Here is a 20,695-nt window from a genome sequence, read left to right as displayed (position 1 = left end):
AGAAATTCTCATTCTGTAACACTGAGATATCAGTACTTTTAATATGGAGTGTGTAAATGAACCCCTGAAGCACACTGCTCAAGTGTCATCTGCTGGGTAGGTCTTGAGTAGAGAATTCTAATATGCTCCCAGAGGATGCTTGACTTAGAATAACATTGCATAAAAATTAATCCAAACTAGACTTAGTTCTTGGCTGAAATTTGAAGTCTAATATTCCATACAAAATTTAAAAAACTCTCTACTACACCAAGGTAGTTAAGTTACTTAACTTTGGAATTTAATTTTAAAATCTTCTTACTAAATTCAGATTTGATCATTGATCTTGCCCCCTCCCACAAGCTGTAACACTGACAAAAATTAAGACAGTCAAAGCAGCAAAATGCTTAGCAAGTAAAGGGATTTGTAATGCAAGCCCAACGACCTGAGTGTGAACCCCAGTTTCCAGTGTGGGAAGAGAGAACTGACTTGTAAATTGTTCTTGAATCTCCACATTAGATCCTTGACACATGTTTTTACACCTTCCCACAACAATCATATTTTTAAATGAAAGTTTACCAGTAGCTAACAGGGGATTCTCATGTTTTTACTGTGTGTGTATGAGTTCTGAACTTTTCAAATAGCATCCCTAGTCAGTTCACAACTTTCAGCCTTATAAGCATCCTTTTCTTTTGTGAAATGGGATACTCAAAGAACTGGGGTTGTGTTCAAAGCTTCCTTCATTCTTATTTGTGGTGAATATTTTTACCCATAATTTAGTTTAAAACCAGAATCCATATAACAATTAAATTGCGTTTCCCAACATTTGGCGGTACCTCCACAGGTTAGTTCAACTTACAAGATCATATTATTTTATCAGTGCAACACTGAAAAAAAATATGATCCACCTCTTGTTTTTTCTACATATAAAACTCTTACCATATATTTATGTGAAAACAAATAATTACTAGAACGTAGTAAGTCTAGTATCAGCTAAGGATTTGCGCACCATAAAATGTACCTAAATGCAATGATGAAGGTGAGCATGGTGCAATGTCAGTATTTGCAATGTTTAGTCAGTACTATCACATGCTAAGGCACCTTGAGATACATAACCACTCCTTGACTCAAAAACCCAACAGTATCAGGACAAATACTGTTTTGCAATAAGATGTATTTGAAATTTGAAGAGAAAATGAGTTTAATATGACTCGTGCTGGGTGGCTATAAGCCTAAAAAGGGTAGCTTAACAGAGGGTTTCTTCATAAGAATAAACTTCCTTGTTCAGTTCCATATGGAAGCTCTGAAATACAAAAAGAGCTCTGTTACTAACAAATTGTTAATACAATTTTACTAAAAATTAACAATTCAGAATATAACCAGCAGAGAAGTGAAACATTTCCTGCATATCCCCTATTCTATGTTTACAAAACACAGTACTAAGGCCTTTTTCTCTCACATGAACACTAGACTGACAGCTGTGGAACCTTCATGGGACTGAAGTAGACCCTCCATATGTGGGAGACATCGGTGAAGCTTGAACTACCTGTGAGGCCCCTGGAAGTAGGACCAAGATCTATCTTTGATGCAGGAGTTAGTTTATAGGAGCTCATTCCCCATGGAGGAATGCCATGCTTAGCCTTAATGGTGGGTGGCGGGGGGAGCTTGCACCTGTCCTAACTTAATGTGCCAGACTTTATTGACTCCCTATCAGAGACCTTAGTCATGGGGAGAGGTGGGGGGCAGGAAGAGATGTGGAAGAGAAAAATGATTGGAATGTAAAATGAAATAAAAATATATAAATTTTACAAAGATATTTTTCTCCAAGCACAGTTTTTCCTTAAAGTCTACATCATAGATAGTTTTAAGTGTCAACTTGACACAATTTCAAATCATCTGGAAAGGGGATCTCAGTGAGAGTTTTTTTCAGGTCAGGTTGACCTGTGGTCACACTTGTGAAGGATTATCTTAATTCCATCAACTGACATAGGAAGGACCATCCCACTGTGAGTAGCACGGTTACTTTGGCTTGTGTCCCAAACTGTGTAAGAATGGAGAAGGTAAGCTGAATGCTAAGCACACAAACATTCATTTCTTTCTCATTTTTGCTCTAAATATATGTGACCAGCTGTTTCAGGTTCCTGTCACCCATGTAACCTTTCCTCTTCCCAATCCAGTTCTTCTGGAGTTCAGGCTCTGTACTGTTTTCTAACCTAAAGACCTGTAATTTTTTCAACATTGTTCTAATATATATAATCTTCCATTTTGACAAATTTAACCACCACTCCCAAAAATGTGGCTTTGCAGTATCAATTTTGAATTTTCTGATATCTTCATAATGTATATCATATTAATTGTAACTCATAGTGAGCAAGCAAAAGTATAAAATGCAGGTCTCTGAATTCTGAATGCATTGCTCTTGTGTGTCTATTGTTTAATACATGATATAACATAAAACAACTTACCAATGTTGGTTCGGGTTCTTCCTTCTCCACAATCAAGCAGAGAAGTAATAAAAGAAATACAAAGAAGAGACAAATTGGCACTAAGAAAACAATCTTTGAGTCTGGTCCCACGTAGCCTAGGATTAAAAGAAAAACAATAAAAGGAGAAATGCTAAAGGTTTATAAAGATCTTTGAATTTGAATTATTTCACAAATATTCTATCAGTGTTACAGAAATGTAGTTAAGGGGGCACAGTTGCCAACGCTCAAATACCACAACAGGGTCTAAGTTTAGCATTCCTCTTGTCGGCGAACATTTCATCCAGAAGAACTACTTTGCTCAACTGTGACATCTATTCCATTTCAATTCCAAAGCACATGTGATCTTGCTTGTAATTTGATGTTGTGACATTGTTCATTAAAAACACATAATACAAGAGTCAAGAGCTTAAACAAATAAGTCCTATGTGTCTCCTTACTATGAGGAACAAGATCTGGGCTTCAATAAACATGCATATGAGGGTAATGACACTAACCTTACAAGGTCACATTTTAAAATTTGTCTCACACTTTAGAGGTTCAACTGAAGAACAAGAGATGACTTTACTGTTTGGCATTTAGAAGTGACATTTTCTTTTTTCTTTCTCTCTTTGGTAGTTTTTCTTTTGTTTTAGCAAAAGTAGTTGATCCAACCACAGGCCTTGAGCATGCTAGGCAAGCATTCAAGCAGTAAGAGATCACCAGGACCAGAAGTGGAGTGTTAATGTTGTTTCTGCATAGTGGAACTGTCAGTGGTGATACTTAGATTCTAAACAAATGTGTCCTTCCAAGTCTAGTATCTCTGACTTGTCTTGGAATAACATACAGCATGTCAACTTTTAGTTCCAGATCTATAAATCTACCCCCATCTCAATTTGTCTTTGTCTTATTCCCTTGAGTTCTTAGTTGCCTCTAGAAAATTTTAAGCCAAATTCTAATGCTTAGTATCATAAAGATTTACAGGGGTAATTTCCAGAGAAGTGACAAACAGGACAAGTCTCCTGACATGGAAAGTTAACAAGGGCAGGGCAGACAGTTCCTTTCGTAAGGTTCTGTTTGTGTTCTCTCGTCAAGACAATTCCTAAGAAGTTATTTTGTTGCCAAAATATTATTGTACTTCTTCCCCCCCATTAAGTCTAGCGTATGTTGCCCAACAGCTTGTGGGAATGGGACATGACCGAAAGTGTGGTCAAAGGCTCGGGGGTCATGTTAATAAAGAAAGTTGATTCTCCCTCTCCCAGGAGGTATAAAATGAAAAACTCAAAGTTTGGAGGGTAGAAAGGTAAGGACAGATAGGAGGAGAGGAGTTGGCAATTGTAATATGATCAAAATTTAACACATAAAATTCTCAAAAAAACAACAAAAATAGTACTAAAATTTTAATTGTCCTAACAAAGACACTTCTGAGGGCCTGCCTGTGTGTGGTCTGTGGCCTGAGCTCACATTTTCAATCCCTAAAATTGTAGGAGAATAAATATATGCTTTTAAACTAAATATGTATAAATATTTATAATATATACAAATATATGCATACCTATAGTTGTCCTATTTTTTTCTATAACTTGAAGTACCCAACAAGAAATGTATCCTAAAATCCTAAAACTACAAGCAACTCCAAAAATAATTTATTTCTAACTTGTAAGTCTAAATTTAGACTCTACCAAGTGATACCTGTCAGGACGAAATAAATTTCAGTCATCAAAAGTCCTAATGAGATTATATGAATGCAAAAGATATACATTCTGATAATGTAATAAAGAAAACTCTCCAAATCTACATGAAATTTATGGTCTAATTACAAAATATAACTCAATACAACACACACACACACATAGAGATATACACACATACATACCTTTTCCAGATTTCTGATTTTCTGACAGTGGAAACAAAAATGAAAACTGTAGAGGCAGTAACAGTATTCTCTCTGATTATATACACATACTCCTCTTGTTGAACTCCTCCTTACCCTGACTATTTTCCTTCAGAACCTCTAGTTGTTGTATAACATATTTTACTTGGCTATTATTTATTTCTTCCCAACATGAGAATAACATAGTTACAACAAGAGTAAAAATTACTGCTGGATATCCAATCCCTAGAACCTGATTCACAGTAGGTACTCAAAAAATATTTGATAAACAAAATTGAACAATGATTCTGTTGTTTTTGTAGGGAGGTAGAGTCAAAAAATCCAGTCTAGTCGAATCATGTGAAAGAGTAACAACTAATAAAAGATTATCGTCTAATTTGTACATTTATTACAGTTGCATCCATGTATGAATATCTAAATAAACAATGCTAAAGTGATTTTCTTCAATTTTGAATAATTACAAGCAATTTGGAGTTTTTTGTTTGTTTCGTTGGCTGGTTGGGGGGTTTTGTTGTATTGTTTTGATTTTTGAGACAGGGTTTCTCTGTGTAATAGCTCTGGTTGTCCTGGAACTTACTCTGTAGACCAGGTTGGCCTTGAACTCACAGAGTTCTGCCTGCTTCTGCATCTTGAGCACTGGGGTTAAAGGTGTGTGCCACCAATACCTGGACTTAGTAATTTGTAATATTCTGAAACAAACCGTCTAGGTTTTTAAGTTTGTATCACTATGAAATTTGAATATATTTTTAACATAAGCCACTTTCCATTAGCATGGGAACTGATTGTTTCTCCCAATTATGCCATCTGTGATGGTACATTGTAATTGTCAGCTTTCTGCACTGTACAATTGTCTGGGAAGACAGTCTCATTGAGAGGTTGTTTGGAGCAGGTTGGCCTATGGGTATACCTGTGAGTCATTTTCTCATTTGCGTTAAGTGAGGTGGGAATAACCACCCTGGTTACGCAGCATCATTTCATGGGCTAGATCCTCGATTGAATGACAAGGAGAGTTGCCTGAGCAGTGGTTAGATGCATGCAGTCATTGTTTTCTTCTCTTTACTACTGGTGTGAGGTGCTCTTTTAAATTTCTTCCAACTAGACTTCCCAGCTGTGATGGACTGTAACCAGAAATCCTGATCTAAGTAAGTCCCTTCTTCTCCTAGTTTCTTTTGGGCAGGATATTTTAATCACAACAACAGACATGAAGCCAGAACAACATCTCAATTAGAAAAAGTACCAGTACTTAATACTGTAATTACAGTCAGTTACAGCCCTTGTTATTAAAGTTCTGTTCTTAGGAAAATTGAAAGCACAAAAATATTGATTGAAATGGACTCTGAACCTTCCCCCAAGAAAAACTATGAAATTTTCATAGCAGATAAACAAAACTGTTAAATATTAAATTAACTAAAGACAAATTAAATAAATACAAATATAAGATATACTATAATGTATAAATTATATAATATAATTTGCTATATTTATATATAAATTAATAAAATATTAACATATAAATTATAATAACATGTAAACAATAACTATAGATTAATTAAATATGAATATTGACTATTAAATATTGTCATATTAAAGCAGACCGACTTCTACTTCCAAATGAGTACTAGATTTTCAGTAAGTATATTATTTATTGAGGTACTTGCTCCCCCCATTTATAGATGATGCTCAAGACACTTTGATCTTTCATTACAATCACACCAAGAGAAAATAAATTTGCTAGCAAACAGCCCAGAGTTACTTAGTGCCTATCCTTTTCTTAGTGCATACCTTCCCAGCATTCCTCTTCACTCCATTCACTCCAAATTCCGTCATCTGCACAGTATATATTGACTTTACTTCTTACAAAAAAGCACAGCTCTTCACTATCATTTGCTCTTTTTTTCAACTTCATGTCATTTTTATCTGTGGCAGACTGAAAGCCAAGACAAAAAAAAAATATGATGTGTTTGACCTAAGTGCAACTGCTGTGATTTCCTTTCTCAGCTTCGAAATGTTTGTGGACATGAAACACCTGCATTGGGATACTAGCAGTGGTCATTCACTATACACTTCCACTTTGTAGCTGTATTTTAGTTTATCTTTTGTCCTATCACAGTAATTGGTTACTTGTAATAAGGAACAGCATGTATGATATGTCACAACTCTATGTAATTTGATGTCCATAATGTCCAGATTAGTCTCTGATATTCCAGGTTGCACAAAGGGGAACAGAAAGGCTACATAAGAAGAGTTTACTGAAAGAAAAAAGTATCATGTGAATGCAAATTTTCTGGAAACTGGGATGTTCATATTTAAAGTGTATCCCCTACTCTTTTTGCTCTGATTAACTTTTGAAGACCCATATAGTAATCCTCCATAATTGGCACAAAAGTACCACTTCAGATATGAGACTACCACAAAATATGCGAATACTCTTCATGAGAATCACGGGGAAAACAAAAACTAAAGAAATGACTTCAGATTTCCACTTCAAAGTGCTAAAGAGTTCTTCACATTTGCTATGATTGCTTTTTATTTATTTAACTTAGCTTTAGAGCCTAGAGAATATGTAGTGTAGACTTAAGTGGACTGGGAATCAAATTTTGAGTACACTTCTATTTGTCTATGAAGTCAATACACCTTCCTGGAACAAGGATACTAACTCAATTACCATTTTTCTATTCTGGGAATTGAATCATTGAGAAACAGTAGTTCACATTTTTGTCTTTACCAATATCTAAATTGGAAACAAACAAGTCAAAGCAATGTATACCAAAGTGGGGTTAAAGAAAACACCAAATCCTTGATGTTTGGAAGTGATTAGTTTCACAAGCATCACTGCTTTTAAATGTCCCTCTTCTCTAAGAAATCTCTTATATCTCTGAGGACTCTTCATTTTGACCTCATGGTTGGACTTCAAAAAGTGATTTCTCTCTGTGTGTGAGAGATTTTTGTAATTTAATTTATTAAGACAAAAATGGAAATAAGTAACTATATTGTCTCCAGGCTCTTTTGCAACTTTAAAATTGGCATGATTTGGTTATACTTTTTAATATTTTCGTTGTCCACTGGATTTGGCTTTCTGAAAGGATACAGAAATACTTGTTATTGTCCATCCTTCTTTTGAACAACAACAGATTTTGAATCTCCAGTATCCTACTATATTTAAATATTACATTTATGATTTTAGCAAATAAGTAAAGCATACCTCCCAAGAAATATCGTCTTCTCGGACCACAACCTCGTAAGTGTAACACCTTGGTGGAATGGGGCCTTCAGGTGTGCTCCATTTCATTCTAATCTCAATGGAATCCTCCATGCCAATGTGAAGGAATTCTGGTGGCAAGGGTTTAACTAAAAAGCAGAAGGAAACAGTTTCAACATGAAAGTTCCTAAGTTAGCATCAGCACTCATCCAAAGCTGGGGACACTCTGTAACAGAAACTTTCAGGGACGAACTAAGTGGCTCAAGATTATTCTCCTGATGTGACTGAAAACCAAAGTTGCTTGCCAATCAAGATGAACTTCTTGAGAAATTTGATTATTTGGGAAACTCATTTTTGTTCATTTGGTTTTGATAAATTCCACAGTAATAAATATTGGAGGCCAAGAGGAAAAATAAGAAGTCTCAAACCATTGCGATTATTTCCCCATTTTGCAACTTTAGAAACAACAACCAAACTACCATCACTACAATTGTGAATAGTTTCTAAGTAATTTCTAACTAATCTATATGCTCTGGCTACCATTCATTTGACATTGTGCCAGTGTTGCATGGTCTTCCACTGTCTTTGCTCACATGATAAGGGACTTTAAAGAGAGACCTTAAGCCAATCACCCAAATCCATACAATTCATAAATGGTAGACCCCCAGATGTGGGGGTACCTTTAATCCCAGTACTAGGGAGGCAGAGACAGGCAAATTTCTGAGTTCAAGTCCAGCCTTGACTACGGAGCGAGTTCCAGGAAATCCAGAGCTACATAGTGGGACCCTGTCTTGAAAGAAGAAAGAGAAAGAGAGAGAGAGGAGAGAGAGAGAGAGAGAGAGAGAGAGAGAGAGAGAGAGAGAGAGAGAGAGAGAAGAAAGATAGAAAGGGAAAAGAAAAAGAAAATGGTAAACCAAGTGTTCAAAGCTAGGTTATTACTCTTAAAGTTCTTGGAATAAAGAATACAAATTCAGAAGTCATGAAATGTTTTGGTTTTCAATAGTTTGTCATATGAAGCCAAGGTTAATAGATTCTATAATTAGTAATTCGCTAAAACTAAACAGAAGTACTAAATAGCAGAGAGTCAAGCTGGAAAATGAATTGTGATCTCTAAAAACAGTGCTGTTTTTTATTTCTCTCAACATCTCTACATCCTCATATACTCTGCTTCCTTTGTGTTTCTGCCTTTGCACTTCCAAAGCTTTTATAAATATTACTCTTTCCTTTTGCCTCTCCTTGCTCCCTTAGGAATGGCCAGAACTAGAATGAATGGTTTTGAAGTTGACATTGTTTGTTCATATTTCACCTATATTTTGAAGTTGAAAAACTGTATAGCTGGATCCGATAGGTTCTGTGTTTGAGGATCCATTAACACAGATAAAGAAGTCTTTATAGTCTGATGACTCCAAGTCGGAAAGCTTGCACCCAACATTTTTTTCATTATCTCGAAGGTAATTGGTACACTGCAAGGCTTGATCCAAGCCCTCGTACCTACAGCAAAAGGAATATTTCAGGAATTGTTTAGTAGCATCTTTTTTTATCCCAGTGATCAGTTTTGAGTTATCTAGTGATATTATATGAAATATACATATGAGCACAGTATATTGATTCAGTAGAATATATATATATATATATATATATATATTTGTATATAGCAACATAAACACAAACACATGTAACAATAGTAATTTTTAAAAGAGTTCATGACTTTGAAAGGTCACTACGGCAGTTGGTGAGGTAAGGGAGAGATAGAAACAATGTAAATATGGTACACATGTATGACATTCCCAAAATTGTTATAAAAAGGCTACAATATAAAGAAAAAATCATTTAGTATCTGATAGCTGCTACATGCAATATATTCACCATCAAGAAAATCAGCCTAGTTAATTTCATGGAGCTTCAGTTCAATATGAATCTTTACAAAGAAACTCAAGTATTATTATTCATAGATTTAGTTTTTCTTGACTCACCAAAGTTGGTGAATCAAAGATTTGGATTATTAAGGTAACCTTAATAACATTTGGCTGAGAAAATTATTTGAAGAAAAAGCATACTTAAAAGCAGATATAAAATATTTCTAAGTTTAATAAAACAAAAAGAAATCTTGTGATGTTATAACGTATTGTGATATAAGTCTGAGAAAAACCAACTAGAGGAGGGAGTAAAATGAGCAAGACAAAGTAGTTTGTCAAGTGCCGTGTAATTTTCCCCTTTGTCTTAAGCAGGAAATTTCGTCGCATCATTTAAAGTTGACTTTGTTTCAGCAGTACAGCTGATGGAAATGAAAGAGATCTTGGGTTGTTAGCAACTGATTTATAAAGCAATGATTGCTTATATATTTTTCTAAAGACTAGATTGCAGTTCAGAGTATGACTTTGGCTTTGAAAGAAGCCAAAACTCCCTTATGAAATGAAACCAGCGTAGTAGCTGATAAGTAGCTACTGAAAATATCTAGACTCTAGTAAATGAACTTTATACGTCATGTACAACTTTAGCGATGTGTTTTTAAATTGTAGTCTCTTGGTTAATTGTCTGCTTACAGCCTGGGATCCTTCATAGCTATGATTTTGTTTATTTATTTATTTATTTATTTTTTAAATATTTATTTATTTATTATGTATGCAATATTCTGTCTGTGTGTATGTCTGCAGGCCAGAAGAGAGCACCAGACCTCATTACAGATGGTTGTGAGCCACCATGTGGTTGCTGGGAATTGAACTCAGGACCTCTGGAAGAGCAGGCAATGCTCTTAACCGCTGAGCCATCTCTCCAGCCCGATTTTGTTTATTTATTATGCTTTGACACAGGAATTCACTATCCACTGTCTTAGATCTTAATATGTAGCCCAGGGACTTAGTGTCAAACTCATGATTGTTACATGTTACCTTTCCAAATTCTGGGATGACATGTATACATAACTATTTCCAACCGATGTTCGAGTTTGCAAAGACTGACTGTGTGGCTTAGGTCAATGAAAAAACTGATACACAATCTTTAAAACATTAATATTTGTTCATCCACATTCCACTTAGTAAGGATAAGATTATGTTAAGCATGAATGAGTGAAATGTGTCTTCCTCTTTTGTTTGTTGTATCTTTGTAATCAATAGCAGTGTCTTTTATTTAATAAATGTTTAATATTTATTGATTTACTGACCAAAAAATTAAAAATTTATCCATCCAATTCAAGATATTGAAAGTCAAACATTCCCCCTAGATGAACTGTCTGCCAAAATCTACTCCGAATCATGTTTCCGGAGCAGAGATTAAAGCACAATTCTCAAAAGCACTAATCCTTTATACCCAATCATTTATATATCATGTTTTTCCTTTAAAAGATGCAATCATACTTGGAGCTGAAAGATCACAAATACTACAAGTTTGTCTTTTCTTGATTTGTCTTTCTTTATATGCATAATTTCTGATGTTTTTCATTTATCGATATTATCACCATTGTTTTCATTTTTTAGTAGTAATCTATTGTGAGTGTGACCTTATGTAGACAGGTAAGAGAAATGTAAGGATTGTGTCACATCCGCTAATTTTAAAAGAACTTGAGGAGCCAAACCATACACATGAGATACTTTTGAATACCCTCTGAACAACAAAGGAAGTTGTAAGAAGCAGTAGTTCAACAGAGAAGTCAGTGAATTAGCTACCACATAGGCCTGTAAGGCTAAAGAAGAATTGGTAAAAGGGTGAGCCAGAGGCCATTCCAGATCACAGGATGCACATGACATGGATAAGGAAAAGAATGTAGAGATGGATCAACACAGAATAGAAAACTGCATAGCAGATTACAGTTTTGGAAAGGTAGTGATACAATGAGACAAAAACTTGAAAGAAAAATGTACCTACAGTGTGCAGAATGAGCAGGAGGGAGGCGTAAATGTTGCATTCACAGCAACCGCCATTTGGGAGGTCATGGCAGTCATCCAGGTGAGGAATGAGAAGGGTCTAAATGAAGGTTCTTACAGTAGATATGGGAAATGAAAAACAGATGAACAACTTAGCAAAAAATGTCAGAGTGTAGTGATTGTCTTACAACAAAGCAATTAAGGAAGTGGCTACTGGTGTAGGGGACTGTGTTTTCACTGATCTGTCACCCATGCTCCAAACGTATGCCCACACAGGTGGCCCTTGTTAAACTCAGCTGACCACAACATGAGAATTAAAATAAAACAAAGGAGATGATAGTAGGAGGGGGTTTGTTGAGAGGGATGGAAGGAAATAAAGTATGGGAGGGCTAATTGCGACCAGAACATATTAAATATGCATAGGAAATAAAATCTTTAAAAATTTTTTTTGAGGATCAAGAATAATTTAGTAGTGTCAGACATAAAATAATTGATCGTTTAGCAGAGCTGCCAGCTTGCCCTCCATTTCTTCACCAGGAAGGGCATCATATAGGTAACATACAGGTTTGTCCCAGAGGCATTTTCTAAGAGCAAGAAGAGTATTAACCTCAGGTTCATGTCATTAACTGAGTCACTCTTGATTCTCCAGGAAATAAAATTTTAAAAGGCTCTATGTTTAAAAGCTTCAGGAGCAGTTAAGCTCACAGCGTACAAGGGCTTTGCTACAAGTGCTAGGTCCAGGACAGGCTCCAAAACCACAGAGAAACCTTGTCTCGAAAAAGGAAAAAAAAAAAAAATGAGCAGTTAAGAAAGAAACAGTGAGAAGATCCAGTTTAACAGAGAGTTGCTTTTAAAAAACTAAGTGAACAAAATGTACAAAAACTTTTCAAACTATAAACCCAGATATCTATAGGATATATTTCCTCATGTGTAGAAATAGTCACTTGATGCCTTACAGTATGCTCAGCCTGAAATTCTCACATAATTATGGTTAATTATCATCATAAATATAACTCTGGTGAAGATAGTGGTTGTAGTTCAGTTGAAATATAGTTATTTGTCCTGTGTACTAATCTTGACAGATGTTTGCCCGATGTGGGATTCTAAGTACAAAAATACTTACCAGAAAAACATAGTATAGTTGGCATCAGAATGTGCTACCTTGCCAGGCTTCCAAGAGCAAACCAAATACTGCCAGTTATAATATATACACTTCATATCCTGAATTTTAGTTTCCAGGCTTCCTAGGAAATGAATGAACTATGAATACTTGGAAGACATAGTGACAAATTTTCTATGTAATCACAATGCAATTTTATTTCCTTTGGCCTTTCTATTTTATTTAGTAATCAGCATAGTGAGAAACTCTGCAAAAGGAAGCTATCAGAAATCTCTTCACTATTAAAGAGGATATTGCAAACCTGAAAACATGTGAGGGCTTATTTACTGACACTAGTTTATGTCAAAGTACTAAATTAATTATTCTAAGATGCTCTCAGAAATGGAGCAAATACCCATTCATGTTTACTAATATGGCTCCATGTTGAGGACTCTACTAATAAGATGTAGATTTATTTAAAAAAAAGTTGGGGTACTGGATTGATGGCTCAGTGGTTAAGAGCACTCACTGGCTGTTCTTCCAGAGGACATGTGTTCAGTTACCAACATCTGCATGGTGGCTCACCACCACCTGTAATGAGATCTCGTGCCCTCTTCTTGCAGGCATACATGCAGACAGAACACTATACATAATAAAGTGTGCACCACAATTTTTTTTAATGCTTGCCAGTTTAATGAGCTCAGAAAGCCATGGTACTTACAATAAAACAGATTCTATTTTGTGCCTAATTGTCACATATTTTACTGTGTATATAATCACCTATATAAGGGTTAAGGAATTTATTCTCTACATGTTTTTTTTCTGATAGAATCAAAAGTGTAAAAGAAACTTTGTTTTGACCTGCATCTGATGTCCGATAAGAAGCTTCCATCCATGAACTTTGAACTTCTGATACATTTGTACACTGTTCTGATAAGTGCGTACGTATCTTTCCTTCAATGCCTTTGTTAAGATCAAACCCATCCTTGTGAATTAGATTTCTAGTAACGATAGTCTATTTGATAAAAAGATGAAATACTTCCATTTTAAAAACACATTAAACAGTGATACAAATTAGTAAGACTAAATAATTATTAAAATCTAATATAATTATTCACAATAGTGCCCCAGTTACATTTCTAGCAGATATCACCTCTGTAGATAATATTATTTGATAAGGTCATTCAAAAAAAAACCCAGAAAACATTTAGTAAGGGGAAAGGTTCTGTGATGGGAACATAAGCCTTTTACAACTTGGAGTTAAAGAGATAACTTTCAACAACATGAGTATTGCACGGCTAATGATTTGTCGCTTTCAGATATAATTTGAAACTTTCAGAAATCCCATAAAATAAAATAAAAAAAGAGCCTCAGAGGTACCTGATGAAAACTGGACAATTTGTAAGTTTTCAAAGGATGAAATCATATATAATACAGTCTTATGTTTCTGGAATGCAGTCAAGCATTTTGCCTAAAACATCGTTCAATAAATAACTTGAATTAATCATTGAAACTACCTAGCAGAATTATAGCGCTGATGGGACACCTTCAACAACAGAGCTCTGAATGAACACAATTGTTATTGTGTAGAAAATCAATAAGCATTCATTGAAACCTTGGCATACATAGAACAAACAATGTCATGTTTTGTGATGTGCATGCAAAGATTTAACACATCAGGTATTTTGTCAAAATTGTAGAAAGTGAATTGGTATAACAATAAATTGTAAAAGTACAGCAAAATGCATAAGTGTTCTTGAAGTTTACATTCTAGGAGACCTGGTTTCCTTTGTAGTCCTTTCAAAAGTAATCTTAATACTGGACAAAAGGAGAATATGTTCCTGAAGATGCACAGAAGCTTCCATGAGAGCTTTTCATGTACTGATTAGAACAGTTAAGGCACACAAAGTGGTGGATACTAGAGTCAGTAATACAAGAAAACCTCTAATGAACAGCTCACTCTGTTGTTACAAGCCTTGCTTTACTTACCTTCCATTTATCACTATCACCATTTCTGTATTTTAACTCATATTCTAGTGTGCATTCCTTAAAGTTTTCCACAACCACGGGAGGTTTCCATTGCAAATAGAGATAACCTAGTAATCCAGGATCCACTATTTCAAAATCCCGAGGAGGATTAACTGAAATGCAATTAACAAAATATTTATATTTGTCCTGTATTTTATGACTAATATTGTTGAATGTGAATAATTCTCAAATGTTCGTTACCTGATTACTTAATAAAATTCTATCATTTCTATAAGCTATAACATAACTAGAAAAATGAATAAAGCACCAATAAAAGACTGTAACTGAAAATAATGTTTTCTAGCTCCTGACACGGAAAGACAATTATCACATGTACTCACTCATAAGTGGTTTTTAAACATAATGCAAAGAAAACCAACCTACAACCACAATCCCAGAGAACTGAGACAACAATGAGGACACTAAGAGAGACTTACAAAGATCTAATCTACATGGGAAGTAGAAAAATACAAGTTCTCCTGAGTAAATTGGGAGCCTGGGGACCTTGGGGTAGGGTTGAGGGGGGGAGGGAGAGACAGGGAGGGGAGCAAAGAAAAATATAGAGCTCAATAAAAATCAATAAAAAACCATAAAAAGGCTGTATCTGGAAAAGTCTTTAATGATTAGGCTAAGTGAAGGGAACCCATCTCATAAAACTACATATCCAGTGATTTAGCCGGGCGGTGGTGGCACAGGCTTTTAATCCCAGCACTCGGGAGGCAGAGGCAGGTGGATCGCTGTGAGTTTGATCCCAGTCTGGTCTTCAAGAGCTAATTCCAGGACAGGCCCCAAAGCTGCAGAGAAACCCTATCTTGAAAAACAAAACAAACAAACAAACAAACAAAAAACCCAGTGATTTAATTTATACAAAATACCCTATGTGAAGACAGTAGTAGATTAGTGATCATCAGAGGCGCAGAGTTTCTCTGGAAGAGAATGAAGGAATTTGTTGGCAGTAGCAGCTTCATAACTTTGTGGCTATACTGAAATAATGTCTAAATGCTACATTAGAAAAGTTATATAAAAATAAATCTGTTGAAGTCCATAATTTTTCTCTGTAGCTGTCCTTTTTAAAGAAACCACATAAGCAAAATGTGATTATTACCTCTCTAGGAATGATGGCTGCACAGAAATACACTCACTGTGGAATCTCTTAGTGGACATATACACCAGGATTTGTATAATATTACATAAATGGTAGTTATATAAATATTTCTAGTAGCAAAAACCAATCAATACTAATTCAGTATCTTGTTAAAGTTAGTATAAAACATTGTGATAGATGCAAGAAAAACATATTCCCTATGCCTGAGCAGCTTAAGAATTTGGAGAATAGGCATGTCTTGTGAGTAGTTCATGGGGTTAATTGACTACATAGCTCCCCACAGTTCAGAATTATCTGGAGTTTGGCAAAACAAGACTTTCCTATAAACTTTCTCTGTAAAAAGATGATTAGCACTATAGTACTGCCCTCATGCTAGTGTTTGGCTAATTCTCTCTGCTGAATGTTGTTCTGTTTAACTTCAGCTTGACTAAGGAATCCTCTCAGGCTTTCCATTGAGAATGAATCTGTGTCAAATTCAATGTCCATTAGACATTGACAACTCAGACTTTTCATATACTTTAGTTTAAACTTCCTTTTTCTGGTTTATCCAGTTGTCATAGGACTCATGTTGTGCTAGAGGAATATAATTTTAAAATGCAAGAATATACTTTTCAAATGCTTAAGTTAATTCCTCAAAAAAATCCTATAAAAGAGGTCTGAAAATTGCTGTATGATTTGGCATTTTGCCTAAGAAAATGTGATCATTAGTTTACCTTCTACTTGTACATATACAAGAACATATTTTTATATCATGGAAATATTACTAATGTTATCTACTAGTTTTATATTTTCATGATAAAGAGTGAAAATACCATTCATATCCTTTAAGATGACTCCATTAAAAGAAATTTAATTTGTTCATTTACCTTTTATTTCCAAAGAAGGTCCAATTATTGCACAAAGAAGTAACAGACCCAGGCATCTGGTATCCACACCCATAAAAGCCATTTCTCCAGGACTTAGTGTGCTGAAGGCTCCACTCTAAGAAAGAGAAGATGACAGTGGGGCTTTATCATACTCAAATAATCATGTGGGTAAATGTAGCTACTGATATTTCTGGGAGTACTCTGTGTACTTTCTACCAGAACAGGAAACTGTGATCCTTGAACCATGGAAATGGAAATCAATCTTGGAGTCAATGCAATAGCAACAAAAGAATTCTGATCCTCAAGGAATCAAAACCAACCCAAATGAAAATAATGGTAAAAGCTCAACCATACAGACTTATTGAAACTCTTATTAAGATATAGTGACTTCCAGAAGCCTTCTTCCTAAAATCAAAGCCAGCAAAATATCCCTACTTGTGCTAGGAGAAACTTAGACCCTCCACCCTGTATTCCTAGTAACCATTTCTCCTAGATGCCAACAAAAAATGCTGAGGTATGCTACTTTCTAAGAAAAAAGTATTTGAAATTATTCTACCCTTAAACTAGTTCTTCATAACTATTAAATCATCACTGTCTACTCTTAACTATCCCAGATTTGCCCATTTTTTTTTCCTCTCAGTAAATATCATAGTATTTAAGCCTTCCTTCCCTCTTCCCTCTTCCATCTACTCTTCATTAAAACTCTTAACTCTAATTGACCATGTCATCAAGGATCTTATCCAGCCATTCCTACCTCCAGCACATTGTCCACGCAACTCACAAGAGGAGTGATACATGTAAAGGGAAAATCGGGGCTTCTCCTTTCTTTTCAAAGCTGTAACAGCATTTCATTGTCACAGGACACAAGTGAGCTTTTTTAAACTTCAAGAACACTGTTTTTATGATCAAAATTTCAAGGATTAACACCTACAAATATCTACATCATTTTAAAAATATTTTTTTCATTTTTAAATTATTTGAGAGTTTTATACATGCATATGATGAATTTTAGTCATTTTTCACACCTATTTCCCTTTCCTAAACTCCGTCCCTCATACTCAAACACTCAACAATTCTTCCTTCTACATTTGTGTCTTCTTTCTGCTTATGACAAACTGAGTTTAGTTCATGCAATGTACATGAGCATAGATGGGAGATTATTTACTGGAGCAGGGGTAACGTATCAGTGGTTACATTACCAAGGAAAATGGAACACTCTTTCCCAACCACCATTAACTGTTGTGGGTTGTTCAAGAAGAGCTAATTTCCCCATCTTTGCAGGTCTTATTCAAATAGCCACTTCTTCAGTGAATCCATGTCTATGCCATGTCCAGAAGACATTTTACTGTGTGTCTTTCCATATTCATGCTCCTACATCCCTTCCACTCTGTTTTCTGAGCTTTCAAAAGAGCTATACAGATATGTATGCAACAACAACTAACGAAAAAAGAGGATATGAACTGAAAGAGAATAAGCAGATGAGGGGGGATTTTGTATGCAAGAAAGTAAAGGTAAAAGAGGAAATTATTATAATTTCTAAAATAGAAGAAGAAAATTAATTATACTTTAAGGAAATTTACCATGCTGAAGTTTGCACATTTCTTTTGGAATCTGCATTCCTGGGACCAATCATTTCATGGAAAGTTGAGAATGAAAGTTTATGCATCTAAAGATCTGTGGACCACTTTTATTTTCTCCTTCCCAGTGTAAGTGGAAGGAACAGCTCTTTTCTTATTCCATCCTCTTCAACCAGTCCACTTAACATTTTCTAAAGTTAGTAAACTTCAACTGCAACCTATTAGAATCTTGTGGTCAAATCACTGGCTCTTAGTAGAAAGTTTTCAAGTCTTCTGTCCCATTTCTACCTATAGGCTACTAAAATTAAAGTTCAGCTATTAAATACCATTTACTTGATCAGTCCAAAACACTTGAACATAGAAAATAGGGTAGATAGCACTTGGGGCCATTTTCAGATAAGTTCCTAACATAAATTTGTGACTTACACCTTGAAGCCAACCCAGACCTTCCCAAAAGAATACAAAGACAGTTCTATCATTGACTTCCTGGATGCAGGACTGTCACTAGAGCACTGAGACTGGCATTAGTACACTGGTTCCAGGATTTTTTCACAAGGTGTATTTGAAGACAAAAGGAAGGGGAAGTAATGAATGCACAATCTTAAATGTCCATGACATATTGGAAATGTATCAAACAACTCATCTTGACAGAAATCCAAGTTTTTAAATGAAGAACTAACTGTCAAAGAGGAAGACTAGTTGTCCAAGTTCACACAGCTTACCACTGGCATAGCTAGGACCAAAAACCAGGTCTTTTTGACATCCTTTCCATAACTAGCCACTTCATTTTCTTGTCTTACGAAGTCGGGCTACACCTATTATATCAAAAACCTCCTCACACCCAACTTTCCACAACCTACTGTCCCTACCCAGGCCAATTACCATACCATTTACTTTTCAACCACATTTCTCACAGAGGAAAACTCTCCCTCCCTCTCTCTCTCTCTCTCTCTCTCTCTCTCTATATATATATATATATATATATATATATATATAATATATATATATATAATATATATATTATATATATATATGTGTGTGTGTGTGTGTGTATGCATTGAATATAGGGACTTAGGGACATTGTTTGTTTGTATGTTTTACCTGGTAATAGCCAAATAAATTGTTTATTTTGCATAAGAATCAAATAACAAGTCACAATATCTGTAACGAGAATAATATCTCCTACAATGAATCCTGAGCATTGTTCATTTTACAGGTATTATTTCACACAATTCTTTTTTTTCCACTGTCGCTGCCTGATCTTTATTTATTTATTTATTTATTTATTTATTTATTTATTTATGATTTCTCCCTCCTCCCCGCCACCGCCTCCCATTTCCCTCCCCCTACCCCGATCAAGTCCCCCTCCCTCGTCAGCCCAGAGATCAATCAAGGTTCCCTGCCTTGTGCAAAGACCAAGGACCACCCACCTCCATCCAGGTCTAGTAAGGTGAGCATCCAAACTGCCTAGGCTCCCTCAAAGCCAGTACGTGCAGTAGGATCAAAAACTCATTGCCATTGTTCTTGAGTTCTCAGTAGTCCTCATTGTCCGCTATGTTCTGCGAGTCCGGTTTTATCCTATGCTTTTTCAAACCCGGGCCAGCTGGCCTTGGTGAGTTTCCGATAGAACATCCCCATTGTCTCAGTGTGCGGGTGCACCCCTCGCGGTCCTGAGTTCCTTGCTCGTGCTCTCTCTCTTAAAGTCAAGCTTGAACATTTGTACTGTATTCATGACATCTTAGAAACCAGAGGCTAAGAAACTCGGAATTTAAACAACATGCCTCAGGTCGCACAGACTGTAAATGCTGAAGCAGGGATTTAAATACAAATAATGTAGAGCCAGAGCCATGGATAGCAATTACAGCTAGGTATTTTCCATGCCTAAGAGCAATAAGAAAAGCAGCTTCCTGTTTCTACCCATTTGGTTTTACGTAACACTGTTGCTGACACAGTTTCCCATTGACAGTCTCTTTTGGAATGGCAAACCTACAGTGATTTCCTCTTTTCAGCCTTCCTTCCGCACTTTTTTACAATAATACAGCAAAACCCTTTGCTATAAGGTTTGGCCGAGGCTGAGGGTAAAGACTGAACTCAGTGATAGAATGTCTCCCTAGCCTGAGCAAGGCTGTGGGTTCCAGCACCAGCAACCACACACACGCACACACGCAGAGAGAGTCACTCATGCATTCACAAGCACACACACAAAGAATTGGCTGGATTATCCTTGCATTACTGGAAAAGCTCCAGGTACTTACCAATAATATGGTTTCTCAAGAATTGGTATTATCACAGGCAGTTATCACAAGCTCTCTTTGTCCTCTCCTCTCCACATTAGACACTAAATTGAATCTCTACTGTTTTCCTTCTTGCCAGATAATAAAGAACACAGAAAAACTTAAGGTAGCTGTTCCTGAAATAGCCAGAGGGCCAGGACAATGATTCCACAAATCACAAGCAAGAAAATCTTATGGGTGGTGCTAAATGCCATCTAAGGCAAATTTTTAATTATGACAAAGTATTTTAAAGTCTGACAATTATTATTTGGGGAAAGTAGTTGGTTTATAGCCTAGAAGTTTATTACTATAAATAACCACCTATGTTTTATTGGTGCTTCAACTACTGGACGAAT

General features: G+C 35.7%; 1 protein-coding gene across 1 annotated transcript; it reads right to left on the bottom strand.

Annotated features, from left to right (window-relative positions):
• Window positions 1-1,215: 1,215 nt before the first annotated feature.
• On the bottom strand, window positions 1,216-20,387 carry Il13ra2 (interleukin 13 receptor subunit alpha 2). The gene is made up of 10 exons (XM_057760363.1): window positions 20,322-20,387; window positions 16,490-16,604; window positions 14,480-14,631; window positions 13,352-13,505; window positions 12,515-12,635; window positions 8,838-9,022; window positions 7,535-7,680; window positions 6,115-6,259; window positions 2,442-2,557; window positions 1,216-1,279 (listed from the first exon to the last, which is right to left on the bottom strand). Exons 2-10 carry the CDS (start codon window positions 16,569-16,571, stop codon window positions 1,223-1,225), a joined length of 1,158 nt encoding a protein of 385 aa, XP_057616346.1. The 5' UTR covers window positions 16,572-16,604; window positions 20,322-20,387; the 3' UTR covers window positions 1,216-1,222.
• Between the last annotated feature and the right edge of the window lie 308 nt (window positions 20,388-20,695).

Source organism: Chionomys nivalis, chromosome X, assembly GCF_950005125.1.
Source record: "Chionomys nivalis chromosome X, mChiNiv1.1, whole genome shotgun sequence".
Taxonomy (NCBI): domain Eukaryota; kingdom Metazoa; phylum Chordata; class Mammalia; order Rodentia; family Cricetidae; genus Chionomys; species Chionomys nivalis.
Note: the sequence above shows the minus strand (reverse complement) of the source record. Positions and strands in the feature narration are given on the sequence as shown.